This window comes from Papaver somniferum, chromosome 9, assembly GCF_003573695.1.
Source record: "Papaver somniferum cultivar HN1 chromosome 9, ASM357369v1, whole genome shotgun sequence".
NCBI lineage: Eukaryota > Viridiplantae > Streptophyta > Magnoliopsida > Ranunculales > Papaveraceae > Papaver > Papaver somniferum.
In genome coordinates, this window is record NC_039366.1 from 139172349 (window position 1) to 139190529 (window position 18181).

Here is an 18181-nt window from a genome sequence, read left to right on the forward strand (position 1 = left end):
CTTCAGTGTTTTGTATCTCGTTGCCACTATAAAGGTCAGAAGAGCTTTGATTTACTTGTTGAAGTTGTCTCCAATTCTTTCAATTGTTCCAGCAGTCGTAGTAGAGCTTCATCAAGTATGCATTTAATAGAACCTGAACCAGAACAAGCTATGGTGAATTTCCTTGAAGATGGTTCTGTCCCTGTTAACAAGGTTCTTAGGACTGAGGGTTGGGATAAATTACTTGGTGAAGTTAGTAAAGTTTTTTTTGGAGGTGTAGCAGAGGTACGTATTGCAGTGAAGAAATACGAGCTAAAGTCTGGGTATGTTCTTGTATATACTAAGAATGAACCTAGCAGGTTCTATGCAAAATGCTCTAAAGAAAATTGCCCTTGGGAGTATAAGGTTTGTGTGTTGATGTTGAAAACAGGATGCTTAAGGTTAAGAAATATTATAGCAGTCATCACTGTGGTGTGGGATGTCAAAGGCTTTTCCACAGGCTCAGCAGTAAATTTGTTTCTAGTCTTATCAAGGAAGAAATCAGAAGTGATCCGAGTATCAAAGCTTCTGATTTGAAAAAGTTTTTTAAACATAGCTACGGTATCAATATGAAATACTACCAAGCTTACAATGGAAGAGAGAAAGTGTATGAGGATATATTTGGTGATGATGCCATTTCGTATTCGCATCTGGTATGGTATGTAGATGCCATTCGCAGCACAAATCCTGGGAGTTGTATTGATTTTCAAGTTCAAAGGGATGAAACTGAATGGAACAAGGATAGTTTAACTGATTTAGAAGTCGAAGCACCTTCAAATAAGTTTGTGCGTCTTTTTATTGCTTTCGAGGCATGCATCAGTGGTTACCATTACCTTCGTCCCATGATTTATGTCGATGCTACCTTTCTTACAGGGAGATTTAGAGGATGCCTCATGGCTGCAACCGGTATCAATGCTGAAAATGGTTAGTTTTCTGATAATGTATCCTTTTTATATATGTGCATAATGTTTCATGCATTATTTATTTTGGCTTCATAGTGTTTTATGCATAATATCTTATGCATTACTCTTTTCACTTTTCTGGTTATGCATCAGTTTTGTTTAGATACATAAGACATTATGCATTTTTTTATAGCTGCATAATGCCTTATGTATTACTATTTCTACTTTTCTGTTATGGAATTTATGCACGTGCATAATGCATAATACATTATGCATCATTTTATTTAGATGCACATACTTTATGTATATGTTGGCTTGATTTTATAATTTTTTAAGTCCTGAACCATGTTTTCTTGCTGTACAGGGTTCTTTCCACTAGCCATGACCCTAGTATCTGCTGAAGATAATGATAACCGGGAATGGTTCATGAGGAATTTGAGTAATGTTGTTGATCATGATCAAAGGCCAATCACATTTTTATCCGATCGTGCAGAAGGATTAAAGAGATCGATTCCAGTTATTTTCCCTGGATCCTTCCATAGTTTCTGCTATTATCATCTTAAGATGAACTTACCTATTAATGCTTCTGACGAAAGGTATGGTGCCGTTATTGATGCATTTCATGCTGCTGTATATGCTCTTAGTCCTGAAGGCTTCCAAAATGCCATTGCTACGATTAGGGGTCTTGGTTGTGGTTGGGTTGCAAACTATATTGAAGATATACCTCCCGAGAGATGGTCAAATGCCTTTTTTCAGGGTTGTAGGTATGGAAGGACATCTTCTACTCTTGTTGAATCCTTCAATAGTTGGATGAAGGTACATAAGAAGCTCCCTGCTAATGCTCTTATGGATCAGATAAGGAAGGATGTGATGAGGATGATGTCAGAAAGGAGAAATACCGGTAAAAGCTCCCTGCTAATGCTCTTCTGGATCAGATAAGGAAGGATGTGATGAGGATGATGTCAGAAAGGAGAAGGATGCCATGCTGTCAATGTTGGATCTGCATAAGATGTTATGCATTAAAACAATAAGTGACGCAGGGAATGCTTAACAAAAACAATAACACTTCTTATATGCATAACAAGTTATGCAGATACTCTAAACAATGCATAACAGGTCATGCAGTTATTTTTGGATCTGCATAAGATGTTATGCAGTTAAACAATGTTCGTATTTTATGCAGTTAAACAAGTTATGCATAATAAGTTATGCAGTTCTGCATGTTTGCTTTCATATGCTTGAAATATACATTCATTCTTAAGGTTCATAAACAAGTACCTCTAAGCTTGAAATATGCTTCTTGAGCATTGCTTTCTTCATTGCTACAAAGTCCCACCTTGCAGCTCTTGGTGTAGCATTGGGATTGACCTTAATATCTCAGCTATGTTAGAGTGCTCAGCCAACCAAAGCTGAAAAAAAAAGATATTATGTACATTTATTTTATTTGTAATGCATATTTTGGTATGCACATTTTGTACTGCATAACTTGTTTTTGTACTGCATAACATGTTATGCACATTTTATTTGTACTGCATATCTAGTTATGCAGACTTTTTATGCAGATATTTTTTAAGAAAGTTTAAAAAAGAAAAAAAAAGAACTCACAAGAGAATATACAGTGCAACCACCACAATTCCTGATAAGAAGATTCTCTCTTTTGACAGTCTTGATGCCATCCATCAGGTGTTGGTGAATTAGATCAGGAAAAGATACAGAATCCATGGTTTCCAAATCCTTCACCAAACCAACATACGGGACGTCCAGTGAGTCTCCCATTGATCGACAAAAAAACAGAACCACTAGCATGTAAAGGCATGCAAGGGAAACAACTTCCTCTTCATGACCTTTCTGATCAAGTTTTTCCATCAAAAACCTTTCAATATCATCTATCCACACCTTTGTTACTTGTGATTTGGGAGTTTTATTCACAGCACCTGCTCTTGTTTTGCATGGGAATTGCTTGACGAGGGCAAGTGACTGAGTCATCCCTATCTCTTCTTTTGAGGTCAGAATATCTCTTCCTCTGTTTCCTTTAACTCTTGGCATCTGAAAAATAACAGCAAGCTCACTAGCCGTTGACTGTATAGACTTGTTTTCTGACACCTTGAATGAATGCTGACTCAAATCATCATGGTCATATGATAGAAGGACCTCATCCATCAGCTGGTTGCTCTTACCATCCAAGTATGAAATGTTCGCAGCATTTAACCAGTTATAGACTTTCCCAAATGGAGACACATTGATCATATTAGCCTGCAACGGACTAAAACCACCTCTTTCCCTTATCCTATTGAATAATGCAAGTATCCTTGGAAAACCTGCTCTATAAGTACCTCCTTGAGTTGCAGGCTTGGTCTTAGCTTTAACTGCACAAACAAAATAACAAAATAAAAAAGTATTTTACTAAGTTAGAATTGCTACTTTCACTGCATAACCTCATATGCCTTTTATCCAGGCTTATGCATAAACTGTTATGCAGATTTGTTAAACAGACAGTTGTGTGCATAACCTATTATGCATAGTATATAACCTGTTATGCATTTATTTTTTGAACATAAGAAATTATATGGGGATAACATGTTATTAATGATTGCCAGGTTAACGCACCTTCTTTATAATAATTGATGCATAAGGGGGCAGGTTCTTCTTCTTCTTCTTCTTCTTCTTCTTCTTCATTTTCACCTTGGTTCTTCTTCTTTTTAAGTTTTTCTGTTTGTTGGGGTTCACGTCTTTTTCTTTTCTTCCTATTATCAACAACTTGCTTGACTGAAACAGACAAATTCAACACAAAAGATACAATATAATAAGTACTTAAAAGTAAGAAAGGGGTTAAATCATCATGCCTTATGCATCATGCAAGTTATGTACCTGCATAACTAGTTATGCACATAGTTGTTTTTACTGCATAACCAGTTATGCATACTAAGCCACGCAGTTCAGCATGTTTGTTTTTACTGCATAACAAGTTATGCAGTTCAGCATAGTTGTTTTTACTGCAGAACAAGTTATGCAGTTCAGCATAGTTGTTTTTACTGCAGAACAAGTTATGCAGTTCAGCATAGTTGTTTTTACTGCATAAGAAGTTATGCATAATAAGTTACGCAGTTATGCATAGTTACTTTTTCTGCATAACAAGTTATGCAAATAAGCTATGCAGTTCAGCATGTTTGATTTTACTGCATAAGCAGTTATGCATAATAAGCTACGCAGTTCAGCATGTTTGATTTTACTGCATAAGCAGTTATGCATAATAAGCTACGCAGTTCAGCATGTTTGATTTTACTGCATAACAATTTATGCATAATAAGCTACGCAGTTATGCATAGTTGCTTTTACTGCATAACCAGTTATGCATAATAAGCTACGCAGTTATGCATAGTTATTTTTACTGCATAACAAGTTATGCACATTATGTTTCCTGCGTAACATATGTTATTTAAAAGTAAAACAAATGACTTATTATAGATGCATACCAGACAATTTCTTTTTCTCTTTCACAGAATCTTCATTTGCCTTCATTGTAAACTCAATCAGTGGTCTTTCACTATCTGTTTCTCCATTTTCAAATTCAACATCAACAAGTAAAAATGATGTTAAAATCAAAGAAAAAGAAAGTGGTAAATGGAGAAGAAATTAAAATAAAATGATGTTGTTAACCTGATTGTGCTTCTGTTTCGTTCATTTTTGTCGAAATGTTCTTTCTAGGGTTTGTAATTTCAACTTAACTAGTTTCTAGGTTGGTTTTAAAGAGTATGAAATTAATTTTTTAGGGTTTAAATGGAGAAGAAATTAACTCCTCAAATCAGTTACAGAGTTTTTGGTGGAGGAGAAAAGAAACTGCTGAAAGTTTTTAAACCGCTTAGGGTAATAACTTCTCAGGAGAAAAGAAAAACCGCTTTAGTTCGAAACTGCCGAGGGTAATAGAGTAAAAATATATTTATAAAAGACTTTGGGTGCGAGCATATCCAAAATTAATTATGGGCCTGACGGTAAGAAAATAAATTTTTTTGGGCCTGCGCCTAAAATTCGCTTGCCAAAATGGGATGGTATTCTTCCGGTCATTCCATCCAAAGAATTGCAAAGAATTAAAATTTATTCAACAGCATATCAAAATGCATTACAATATCATTATTCAAAGAAGAAGAAAAAGAAAGAAAGATGGTAGACACCATGCAGTTATTTTCTCTAAGGTTTGGGTGCAAGACCGGCCTTGATAGCTTGAATTGTAGCGACATCAGTTTTGAAAGACTTGGCCAAAATCCCATCAGGGATTCCAGTAGCGAAAACCGAACTAGGAACTGAAACTGTACCAGCATTTGCACTGCCAAAGGCAGAAATTCCAATGGAATAAGCTTGGGGATCAACATTTTGCTGATAATGAACAAGTCCTTTCGGGAACACAAAGAGATCACCACTTTAAAGTGTTCGAGTAAATAGTTTGTTAGCGGTGTCGATAAATCCAACTTCAAGAGTACCGCTGATGAGGAACAAAAGCTCGGCCGAAAGAGGATGAGTATGAGGTGGATTCACAGACCCAACAGGGAATTCAAGAACAGCATAAGAAACACTTTGGCCTAAAAGACCTGGGAATTCAGACATGCTAGCTTTTAGAACTCTGAATGCTGGTGATGGGTCTTCTTCCAATAGGACTCTCATTCCAGTGAACGTGAAGAAATCTGGGTTGGCCGCACTTCCATTCACAGGGGGTGTAAAATCAGTAATAATGTCTGGGTCACCTCCAACTGCAATTTTCACAGTTGTGAAGGCTAGGACGAGTATAACGATAGAACTTAAGCTGAAATTGTTAATCCCCATTTCGTGAAATACTCGTAGCTGCTTTGGGAGGGAAAGATATATGTAGCTGTGCTTTTGCTTCTTGAAGTTCTTGTTTATATAGTGTGGAGATGCATGTCCGGGGAGATTAAAAAATGATTCTAAAGCCACCCTGTTTTGTGCAGGCCAGTATGTTTTTGTGTTCAGATGCAAAGAAGAGATGGGAATTACAAGGCTGTTTTGGGTTTATTCACGTTTGGTTTTCTTGTAGTTGCCATCTACTTGTTTAAACATTGTTTATCTAAGCAGTACAAACTTCAAATTCATGTCTTGTTTTTTCCTGGTTATAATCAGTAAGAAAATGGTAAGAACTTTTTTCTTATTTTTTCTTCAATGATTCGGAGATGTTTGATCCTCCCAGGAGGGCCAGGACCCTTTGTGTACATTTTTACTGGTAATCCAGAATTTTAATTAGAAACAAAAAGTTACAAGAAAAAGAGGTCAGTTTCAAAAAAACTTTGAGAACTATTTGAATCTATAATAAGCAAATTCTAGCCCTACAACTCCTACAGAATGCACAAACAAAAGGTCTTCCTTCATAAGTAACCCTTCGCCAGCTGCGGAAAGGCATAGTATCAGTAGCGAACTTTACTTCTCTACAGGCATGCTCATAAAAGGTCGAAATCATTATTTGCACAAGCAGCCAGCCACCTTTGTCTCACAAACCAGGGAAACCTCTTGTCACTGAAAGCTTGTATACCACTGCTAGAGTCTCATGAATCAAAATTTGTCTCAGACCCTATTGCACAGGCCCACTCCAGACTAGCCACAACAGCAAAAAATTCCGCCAAAAAAGTTGGTCTCAACTCCAGGTGCCAAGCTCATAGCACCCTGCAATCGGAGCTTCCAGGATTCCCTGTTGCAGCTCCATCAAAGCAAAGCAACAACTCATCACTATCATGTGGATGGCAAAAACACTCCACATGCATAATGTGTTTAGCAGTTGAATATGCTTGTACTACCAGTACAGAAAATCAATTCCTGAAATGACAATCATGGTTAGATAATTAAAGTGAAAGATTTTCCTAAAAAAAAAATTAAAGTGAAAGATAACTCTATCAATCACAACAAAATAAGGCTAATACGAACTTTACGATTTTCATTCAGCATGTTGTTTGCTGTGAGCCGGTAAAACTCCACTCCTTTAATTTTCCTTTTCTTTTCTCCGTTCACACTGCTTCGCTTACATTGCTGGAGTTTTCTTCTGAAACCACTGCGTTGATCTTCTTTCCCTTTTGATCGATATCACTGCTGTACACTTCTGAAACACGGCATTAGTGTGTACTTTAACTTTTGATCGACGACGCCGCTGTGCAATTCATCTGAAACCACAACATTAGTGTTCATTCCCCTTTGGTCATCAATGCTGTGCGAATCTTTCCTAATCACCACCTCAGTATTCTTTCCCTTTTGGTCAATAACAATGATGCTGCGAATCTTTTCTAATCCAAGCCTCAGTATACTTTCCCTTTTGATCAATCACATTATTGCTTGACAGTGATGATGATGACAGTGAAGACAATCTTACCAGATGTGTATCATTGTGATGATGGTTACCTAGATTAGGAGAAGGCAAAGGACTAGGCACAACGTTTCTCCGTTCATCATTAATATTGGAATGATGATCTTAAAATATCTGAATCTCATCATCTGGAAGAGGAGGACAACAATCAGCATCCCCAAGTTGAAACAGAGATCTTTCTACAACTTGATAGAATTCTATACTGCAACAATCAACCAAAAGCTTTGTACTGAATATCCATTTCTGATTGATGATTGGAAATTCACAGCACTTCGCATCCTTTTCTCTCTAGCAATAATTGTATCAAAAAAATACCCTGCTTCAATTTTCAGTCTTTTCCTCTTCGACCTGGGGAACTTAATAATCGCATCCATTTCTCTCTAACAACCTGCAAAGATCTCAAAAGTTTCTTGAAACAAATAAAACGGGTTTCAGCACTGCAGTAGGGTTTGCCTGTTCTGAGGTAATGACTTCTGGTTTCTACTTGGACAGGTTCCCATTTTATCTGACATGTCAATCTTAACCATCTAACTGTTCTACTCTCAAGTCTAAACTAAATGACAAATGAAATACAACAAATAAGAATCTGCATGCAAAAATAATGCTCAAATTATTTTTTATAGATTTTCTCCATGTTCATTACAACATTCAAATGAAGATTTCAAAACTGTAACACAACAGGTCTAAGACATTTGATGAGTAATGAAATGACATATGGATGTAGAAGGATAAAGGATTTGTGTTCGAATTTAAACTGTAACAATGTTTATCATACTACCTTGCTTGCTGAACCTTATAATAATCAAAAGAACATGCTTCATTCATCAGCATGTGCTCGTACATGAAAAAATAAACAGCGGGAAGCTGACACTCGAGAAGATCATGTAACTTTTGTAATTCTTTCCTTATTCTCCAACATTCGCCAACGGATTCATTTCCATGACCATCGTGTTTGATCCCACCACCAGGAAAACTTTGAATTGCAATTTGCATGGGCAATCGTTAATAGAATTAGTATCATGACTCCGAATATTAGTAGCACTAATGCCAACTCCTTGACTAAACGGCTTTGATTTACTAGGATCAAATATCACATTGACTCTAGAAACATCCATAAATGATTGATACACGCTCAAACAACAATTTTCGTCAAGTAGTTCAAAACCTGATGAGGTAACAATAGCGAAAACATCTGGTAGCTCAGGAGATGCAACCATAATACTCTTCTTCAACTGACGAACTGTTTCAGTTGAATCCATTACCATGGTAATCTGTTTCCTTAACAATGGTATATTAGCCAGTACGAAAAGAATCTTACTGAAGGATATGTTTGAAGTAGATGAAGATGAAGGTCCAGTAGTTTCCAATGTACCTTGAGGATTTTGTTGGTTCACATGATGATCCACAGGTAGAGGAAGTGAAGTTGGAGGTATGGGAAGCATGAAAGGAGGGTAATTGGGAATGTGGTGATCCTCTTCAGCATAAGTAAGAGTAGAAGAAGAAAGGCATGGAGATGAAGGAAACAAATCCAAGGAACGAAAGAGAGGAGAGAGACCATAGAAGAAGGGATAAGGAGAGCAGGTAGAAGGATGTCCAGAACAAAATTGAAAAGGCAGAAGGCTAGGAGGAAGAGGAGGAAGAGCAGTAGGATCAAGAGGAGCAAGAGGGAGAATATAAGTACCTGGGAGATGCTTATCACAAACCAGAAGTTGAAGAATAGCACCTCGTGGTACATAGTAAGATACATTTCGATATTCATCCCACATCAATTTTCCATTGAAGATTATTTCCTGATTCGAAACAGGAATGCTTTGAGTGTATGAAATATTTTCTTTCATTTGTAATACAGTATAAGAAAATGAGTTAACAAGACATGAATGGTGAATTCCTTACCATCAGAGGTTATGATATTCAAATCTATGTCCCTCTCAAGATCTATCTGATAAGGTGTAAATCTAGCTAGTAGTATTATATGTTATCTGTATGTGATATTGAGTTTGATGTCTAAGATAGATATTGGCTTTTTATAGAAGGATGTGGAATGCTGCTACCCTGCATTTTCCTTGAGAGGTTTAACCATCATTAATATTGTATTGGTATGTAAACTCAGGGCTAACATTCATCAATATAGACACGTCACCTAATCTCTTTCTATATCTTACGTTTTTCGGTTCATGAACCGAGTAATTGTCAAGGAAATGCCTCATCAATCAGTAATTACATTCCTAGTTTAAGCTTCACCGGGCATTGCGAAAGAGCGGCATAAATCTAATTTAAACAGAGTTTTTAGATGAATGATGTGTCACGTGCAGGAGATTTTAATGGAAAAAAAATCAAACAGCGCAATATATATGAGCTAGAATTAATTGGAATGAGAAACCATGGATGGAGAAACTCTGACGTATAATGACCTTAAACCTATCTACTTCTCTATGTTTAAGTTATATAAACAACAGCTTGCTAAGTAGATATATATATGCTAGTTTCAATAGAAACTGGACACTCATTTGAGAGAAGGAGGGATAGATGAAGCTGATAACTAAATTATCTAATAAGAGAGAAATCTTTATCAAAATACATTTTTAATTTAGTAATAGTAATAGAATTGAAAGAAAAGATTAGAAGGTTCGAAGGCATTCCAGTCACAAGTCGAAACCTGCTCCCTGATGGCAAGATTATGGATGATGAATCCTATACCCCATCTGATCCACAGTCATTTCCTGGAACTCATCTTAAACTTGCAATTGCAATAAACGGCGAGGATCGTACTACCCCGCATGCTTCTCTTATCCCTCACTTTCACGAATATGTTCCTCTTCGTCATCAACTTGCATCACCATAATCATCCGTAACAGCACCAGATAGTACCATGACTCTGAACACTAATGTGATTACAAGGATTTCCCCAGCAAAGAAAACATCTACCCTATCAAGGGATTTACATCATACAATAGGTCGACTCAAAGAGGAATATCATAAACGTAAGTGTGCCCATTATTAGGATGCAGCAGATTGGTACTAGTTACTTCATCCCACGTGAAATTAACCTATGACTATGATGATCAATTTTTCATAGACTGGATATTTTTAGTGGCATTGAAGTGGATGAACGCTAATGCACGTGGTATAGAATCAACCTATAGTATTTCAAAGAATTTGATGTTCTATGTTAAACCACTATCCGGAAATGCAAAATTTCCAGTCAAAATCAATTCATCCAATAAAGTGTGCGATTTGAGGAACGAGTTGACTCTGATGACTACAGACTGTTCATATGATTCACATTGTATTAGGCAAGGTTCTACTACTCTGATGACTACGGACTGTTCATATGATTCACATTGTATTAGGAAAGGTTCTACTATTCAATGGCTATACAGTTTGATTCATTCATGATCCGGATTATATAGGAAATATACTTTTCTTCTTCCATTTTCCTATTGAGGTTTAAACTTTAAACATTCTAGACTAGATCACGAAGTAACCTCTTGATTATATTTTTCAAAATATTTAGTTGGCCTACCAGACTCCACCTATCCCACCACCCACCCACCAACTTAGAGTCACTACCAAAAGAACATATCCCTGTTCGAGTTTCAACTAAAATCCAAACTCTGGTGAAAAAAATGCTACGTTGGCAATAATCCTATCACTTGATGAGTGATCATACGGGAGATGAGATCGGTGGGGCAACCAAAAATTGCCATAAAAAATAGAATTTTCTCTCGGGTATTAGCTTGAGTAGACACGTCTTTCTTTGAACCTTCTTTGAATGTGGTCTCAGACCATCTGTGATAGTCAAACTTCATTAGCTTAATGCATATAACTCGGAGACAAGTCAACTGCAAGCTTGAAAACTAACTAATCCGATTACTTAATTACAATCTTAGCTCGGTTTGGACAATTTACACCATACTGAAGCATCGTTAATCTAACATAGCTGAGGCATATGGTATACTTGGTTTTGCACCTGTCCTTGTTCGTTTCTTTATCAGCAACAGATTAGCAGTTGATTGATAAAAACTATTACCACAAAGGGAATTGCTACTACAACAGATCAGAAGTTCGTTTCGCATATCACTCTAACTTCTAACAACCAACCATTAGACTATTACCAAAAGGAATTGCTACAAGAAAATGACCCAAAAAATAATGAACCAGATTTTGAAAATCTAACTTACATATTTGGAGAACTGCCTTTACATACCGAGCAACTACGTTGGGTTCACTAGCTTCACATGTTCGATAGGAGACTACGGTCCTCTACTGGATCTCTGTTCTCCAACTCAAACTAGTTCTCTTCAGATACGTTCAAAACGCCAGTACATATAGCATTTTCTGACTTATCTTCTTGCATGTTAAGCAAGACTCCTAGTGGGTGGCAGTAAAGGCTCCCAGAAGCCTTCGAAAATAAGGCTTACATGGAATCCATATGGTTTGATGATCATTACTTTTAGCTGTGAATTTCAGAGCTTCTACCCTATGCAATACACAAACATTGGTCCTTTATCTACAGTTCTTCATACACCCGGATAATGATGTGTGCCACGAATTACCCGGGCCGCATGTGTCACCATCCGTCATTTATCAGTTTCTGCTCATTTTACTATAAATGTCCCTCTAGTCATATACCCAAATACCCACATTATTCCATGTGTCTTGCTTGGTCAAGGGGCCTCAAGTGAAGCGATATGTTTCTCTTAATTAATCACTTCTTCTTGACCGCTTCACCCATTTTTTTGCCCATTTCATTGGCTAAGCCTGTGTTCCCTCTTTGAAACCAGTCTGACTGACCACTATAGCCAGCATTGTTTGACTAGTCTTCAAAGACGTTGACACTTGTGTTTCACCAAACAGGGTATCAACACTCAAACTCTGATTCAAAATAAGATTGTCCGGTTCAGATTAAGTGAAAGGTGAACTAATGTGGTTTGATGGGTTTGTAGACGGGGTTCATTTCCTTTATCAACCACTTTCATGACCATTTCCCTGGCCTGGTGTCAGCACTCTTCTTACAATCTTATTTACTATTTAAAGAGAAATGCATGACTGGTTTTTCCGTATGATGGCTCTCTCCCATTGTCTTGATTAAATGCACCCCAAAAGTAGCTAATTCGGAAACTTCTACTCATAGAAGCCATGAAAAACAATCAGCATAACAAATATTGATTGCTTAATGTTAAATGATTTGTGATGGTCAATTTTCAGAAAACTTTTTATGAGCATCAAATTTAGAAGATTTGTTACTTTCTTTGACAATGATCTCTGGGTGAGTAAATTCCCTTCCAAATCAAGAGAACAAAGTTTAACCAACAAAACCAGTATGTAGATAAAAAAGTGCCAACCTTTCGGAAGACGGAAATCAATTGCTCGTTTAACATAGCCAAACCAATTCAATTTCTGTGAAGGTATCTGACATCAGTTCCATTAACCTAACAATGAACATATACAACCAATTTCATTGACGAAATACAACGTGCAACCTCGTCACTATTGTAACCTTAATAGGATCTTAAGACTCACATTCACAATTGTAACCAAATTTTTATCATCTGCCTCATGAAACAACTAATGTGAATCGTCTGTTTCCTATGGAACCTTCTCATTAATCATAAATCTTTGAGTCGACTAACTATATATGACTTGAATCCATTCTATAGAGAAGGTACATTGTCAAAGGGGCATAATAAACTACATTCTTCAATGAAATACTAGGTCAACATTGACAACAATATTAAGCTGTATAATCTCTTAGAACGGTGTTTATCTGACTCTTTCACAAAGCCACCAAATCGAAATTGAATTTGGCTCAACCCTTTTTACCAAGGCTTTCCATAAGTCAGTTAATAAAAATAAGTCTTCCTATATTTTGAGCACATTTTATATAGCCTCTGTGCAAGATTCAAATGTTCTTTTTAGGAAATGTCTACATATCCTAATATCATCCTTTCAGACCTGACATACAAGGCACATACATTCTACTCAATTTCTAAATGATAGTGATCTGGGTCCTAAACATCTATCCACATGATTTAAATTTTAACTTCATCCTTCCAGACCTAACAAACGAGGCACACATATTCTACTCGGTTTCTACGTGACAGTCATCTGAAATCCTAAAATGTTGTATTCGCAAACTGAAATGTCTCTATCAAGTAAACCTTTCAACTCCTCTAAAGTAAAGGACCATATCTCTAACTAACAAAAACTTTTGGATGTCAATGAAATTATCAACAAAAGTAAAGGTTGCATCAAAAATTCACAAAAGACATAGACAGCATCTAACGATCAAAACATAAAGCGTACATACTCCTAAACAGTAACCAAAAATCAAAAACAAAAAATCACACAAAGTTAAAACACATACCAGTATAGACCCCGCGCCAATGCTACCTCTCACCTTTCCCAAACCTGTCAAATCCCAACCTAGATCCCCCAAATCAAACAAAGAACACAAAGAATTAGAGAAATCTGAATTTAGAAGCATTTTTATTGCCTAGAGAAGAGGTGATTTCACTTACATTCGGAGGAAGAGATGAGCAGTGAAGAAAGGAGATGGAGATGGAGTTGGAGTTCAGCACTGATAGGAGCAGCAGCAACAGCAACAGCGGCAACAGCACTTGCAATAGGACGACCGAAAGATCCAACATTTGAACTAATATCAATCAAACCGAAATCATTCGACTTAAAACATCTACCAATAGTTGATGCAGATCTTATCTTAACCGTACATGTTACAAACCCTAACATGGTACCAATCAAATACTCGTCATCTTCAATGTCTATTTTCTATAACGGTTCATTTCTCGGTTCGGCTCACATATTAGCGGGATCCCATCCTCCGAAATCTTGTCAACTTCTTAAACTTCCGGCTCGGCTTCACCTGTCTTCCCCTGCCGCTTCCCGGCTACTATCGGATGTCGCTCAACGGAAATTGGTTCTCGATGCCGCTGTTGATATCGGTGGGACAGCAAAAGTTTTATGGTGGGACCATAGGTTTAATGTACACGTGGATAGTCATTTTGTTGTTGATCCTGTTTTTCTTGATGTTATTGATCAGGAAAATAAGGCTAAGCTTCAGTTTTTTTCTGGTTGATTCAGGGATTAAGAACAGTTGAGTCAATTTTTCATCCTGGTTTGTACAAGCTCTTTTTCTCTTCTGTTTTTAAGAAATGGATTGTTTGTTTTGGAAACTATACCGAAATCTCGTATAGTTTAGCTTAATGAGACAGATCCATCAGTCAATCACTGAACGGAGGAATAATAATATGAGAGTGGAAACTGCAAGGCAAGAAGTATCCCATAGAAATTCTACAGCCGAGTGGAGTCCTCTTATTTCGCCTTTTATTAATTTTGGTACCTCTTTTAAAGAAAAAAAAACAATTGTGGATCTAGGATTAATTATTTTTGATGTTTTGGGGAACTGCAAAGGAGCAGCAAGCATATGCGAGGAGGCCAAAGATGCAGAAGTAGCTGAAGCCAAAGCAGCACTTGCAGCAATACTCTGGACAAGGGAGAAACAGATTCGTGATCTACATTTGGAAGGAGATAGTATTAATGTAGTAAATGCGATAAATGGCAAACCAGGGGTAGTTAAATGGATCTCAAATAGTGTAATAGTTGATTGTCAAAAACATTTGTCTACTTTTGAGTCTGGGATGTGTGCTTAGGTTTTTAGAGAAAGCAATGGATTTTCTGATCCATTAACTAAAGAGGCTAGGACAAGTAAAAACACTGTATGGTGGGATCAGTATGACTTGTTAAGTTTTTTCTAAATAAAATTCTCCTTTCCTATTAAAAAAAAAATCTTATCAGGGGAAAAAGAAAGAACCTTTGACATAAACCACGGGGAAATCATAGAAGGGCAAATGAACATTGTTAGAGCACTGCTCGGTCGAACTCGCAAGCGTTGCTATCTCAAGCTTGTTTGTCAAGTTTAGTTGATCAAAACTATATACTTGATTTCTAGTCTACTTATAGCTATGTCTCGGATTAGGATATAAGTGTGTAGTTGAGTTTTAGACTTCACGGCGTTCACCAATTGAAGAAGAAGATATACTGAAGAGCTTGGAGGAACTTCATCAACAAAAGGTATGTGGAGACTAAAACTTATCTATCACTCAGAAGTCTATTATATCCTATGTTCTAATGAGACTAAGTCGTATAGCTATATAGACTTTTACATTATACACAATTGAAATTTCGAGCCGCGTATATCTAATTCTCGAAATACGTGTTGGAAGCTTTTAGCTTTAGCTAAGTTCATCGTATACTTGACGAGTTTAGTTGGAGACAATTTATTTGTTGGAAACCAAATATTAAGTCAAAGATGATCATGTGAAAAATTACCTTGAACATCTTACATGATTACCTGTCAGACAATCATTTGACGTTAACTTCGGAAGTTTTGTATTGATCAATTAATCACTTGAAAATTACTTAAAGTCAGTGGTATGTGTAAGATTACCATTGTTGTCTTCCAAGGATGTTTCAATGATTAAATGAGAGTTTTAGAAGGACTACTATGTCTGGATATAATGTAGGTTGTATACTTTGTATGTTGACTGTGCAAGTCTAGTTCAGGTCCGGAACTATTGTTTGCGAACCTTGTTTGCGATCTGGTTCACCTGTGAAAAGGTCTGGAACTATTGTTCGCATACCCTGCTTGTGAACGGCTAGACAAGGCCAAGTCCGGAATTGTTGTTTGCGTACCTTGTTTACGACAGCTGGACAAAGCCAAAGTCCGGAACTGTTGTTCGCGTAATCAGTTTGCGAACACAGTGGTCAAGTTCTAAAATTGGTAAAGTGTGATTTTCATACTTGTTAGAGCACTGCTCGGTCGAACTCGCATGCATTGCTATCTCAAGCATGTTTGTCAATGTTAGTGATCAAAACTATAAGTCTTGATTTCTAGCCTATTTATAGATGTCTCAGACTAGGACATAGATAGTGTAGTTGAGCTTAGATTTCACGGAGTTCATTTTTTGAAGACGAAGAACTACTAAGAGGAGCTTGTGGAACTTCTTCGACAAAAGGTATGTGGAGACTTAAATTCATCTATCATTTGGAAAATCTATTTCTACTATATCCTATATTGAGATATAAGTCGTGTAAAGATATAGTTTTCTCTATACACATTTGAGATTTCGAGCTGAGTATATCTCGGTTACATATTTCTCGAAATATGTGTTGGTAAGCTTTCGCTTCGACCAAGTTAATCTTATATCATGAGAAAATTGTCGAGTAACATCTTACATGGTTTGTGTGATACAATCATTTGATGTAGGCTTGGAATGTTTCGATAACGATTATTTCAATATCTTGAAAATTGCTTTGATGCTAATAGTGTGTGAAAACAGCTATTGTCATTATAGAAGAATGTTTCAATGATTGAAATAAAGAGTTGAGAATGTAACCATGCTTGGATATAAGCATATATAGTGTGTTCGCACATTAGTGTATAAATCCATTAACCGGGAACCAAGTGTATGCATATGTGTGTATACGAAATTGGTGAAGGAGACAAGATAAGTATGCGTACCCGTACGCATACTGGCGGAAGTTTTCGAACCGAAAATATCTGCTGAGTTTGGGAATTACAAACTCCTAAACTAGTCACTTTAAGTATGCGTACCCACGCATACTGGCGGAAGTTTTCGAACCGAAAATTTCTGTTGAGTTTGGAAACTTAACAAAACCAATATTCGGTTGCTTAAGTACGCATACCCGTAGGCATACTTAAGCTGGTTACTTTTTTAAATCGGTCAGTTCATGGACTTAAAAATTTAAATCATAAGGAATGCAATCTTTGCAAACCGTAGCTATAATGTTCATGATTGATTTAAGTGAATCAAATCGATTTGGTTTCAATTGTGTTTTCTATAACAATTGAACAACTCTTTAACTAGGTTCATTTGAGTCATTTGAACTAGTTATGGTTGAGATGAATAAGGTTGATATGAGAGTAATCATATGGCTAACCTTGGTTAACTATTTGTGAACCAAAATGGTGTACACGTTTAGGTACGGTTACATAAACCTAAATGAGGGTACATTTCATTTGTGTGTAACAAGCTAAGTTCGATCTAACGGTTGAAAGATATTAGCTTGATTGAATCAGGTTTTTCATCTAACGGTGAATATTGAATGTTTTATTACCAAGGTAACTTGGATTGCAAACCCTGACTTGAAAACTATATAAAGGAGAACTCTAACAACTGGGAAACCTAATCCCCGCCTCCTGTGTGTTACTAGTTGCATAACTAGAGTTGATTCTCCTTTAACCTTAGGTTTCTTCTCGAGACCCTCTAGGTTAACGACTTGAAGACTTCATTGGGATGTGAAGACAGACCCAACTATTATCTTTGTAGTTGCGTGATCTGATCTTATTGTTTCTATCGTGTTGAGTATAATTGAAATAATTGGCTCGAGATTTTATATCTCCAATATGCAAGATATAAAAGTAATCACGAACACCTTCGTCTCATCGTTTGTGATTCCACAATAACTTGTTTCGCTAGTCTATTAAGTTTATTGTGAGGTGATTGATAATTCTAGGTTGTTCTTCGGGAATATAAGTCCGGGTTATCAATTGGTTCCTGTTCACCTTGATTTTATCAAAAGACGAAACAAAACTCTTTGGTTTATCTGTGGGAGACAGATTTATCTATCATCATAGACTTTTCTGTGTGATACATATTTGTTTATTAAAGTCTTAGACTTTGGGTCGTAGCAACTCTTGGTTGTGGGTGAGAACAGCTAAGGGAATCAAGTGCGTAGTATCCTGCTGGGATCAGAGACGTAAGGAGCACAAATGTACCTTGAATCAGTGTGATATTGATTAGGGTTAAACTACAATCCAGACCAAAGTTAGTTTGTAGTAGGCTAGTGTTTGTAGTGGCTTAAT

The 18181-nt window shown here is 36.7% G+C and overlaps 2 protein-coding genes and 1 pseudogene across 2 annotated transcripts; 1 reads left to right on the forward strand and 2 right to left on the reverse strand.

The window, feature by feature from the left end:
* Positions 1–5105: 5105 nt before the first annotated feature.
* On the reverse strand, positions 5106–5735 carry LOC113312633 (annotated as a pseudogene).
* Positions 5736–6105: 370 nt separating this feature from the next.
* Positions 6106–14025, reverse strand: LOC113312634. The gene is made up of 4 exons (XM_026561371.1): positions 13797–14025; positions 13643–13701; positions 6843–9065; positions 6106–6734 (listed from the first exon to the last, which is right to left on the reverse strand). Exons 1-3 carry the CDS (start codon positions 14023–14025, stop codon positions 8181–8183), a joined length of 1173 nt encoding a protein of 390 aa, XP_026417156.1. The 3' UTR covers positions 6106–6734; positions 6843–8180.
* Positions 11353–14471, forward strand: LOC113313206. Its single transcript, XM_026561946.1, has one exon. The coding sequence runs from the start codon at positions 13811–13813 to the stop codon at positions 14369–14371; it is 561 nt and encodes a 186-aa protein (XP_026417731.1). The 5' UTR covers positions 11353–13810; the 3' UTR covers positions 14372–14471.
* Positions 14472–18181: the final 3710 nt, after the last annotated feature.

Bases quoted from the DNA above. Each gene is read 5' to 3' on its own strand.
- LOC113313206 (XM_026561946.1), top strand. From the start codon at position 13,811: ATGAGCAGTGAAGAAAGGAGATGGAGATGGAGTTGGAGTTCAGCACTG.
- LOC113312634 (XM_026561371.1), bottom strand. From the start codon at position 14,025: ATGTTAGGGTTTGTAACATGTACGGTTAAGATAAGATCTGCATCAACT. The intron at 13,702-13,796 runs GTAAGTGAAATC...TGGGGGATCTAG, and splicing joins GCTCATCTCTTCCTCCGAAT to GTTGGGATTTGACAGGTTTG. The intron at 9,066-13,642 runs GTATGTGTTTTA...GTTTCGAATCAG, and splicing joins TTGGCGCGGGGTCTATACTG to GAAATAATCTTCAATGGAAA.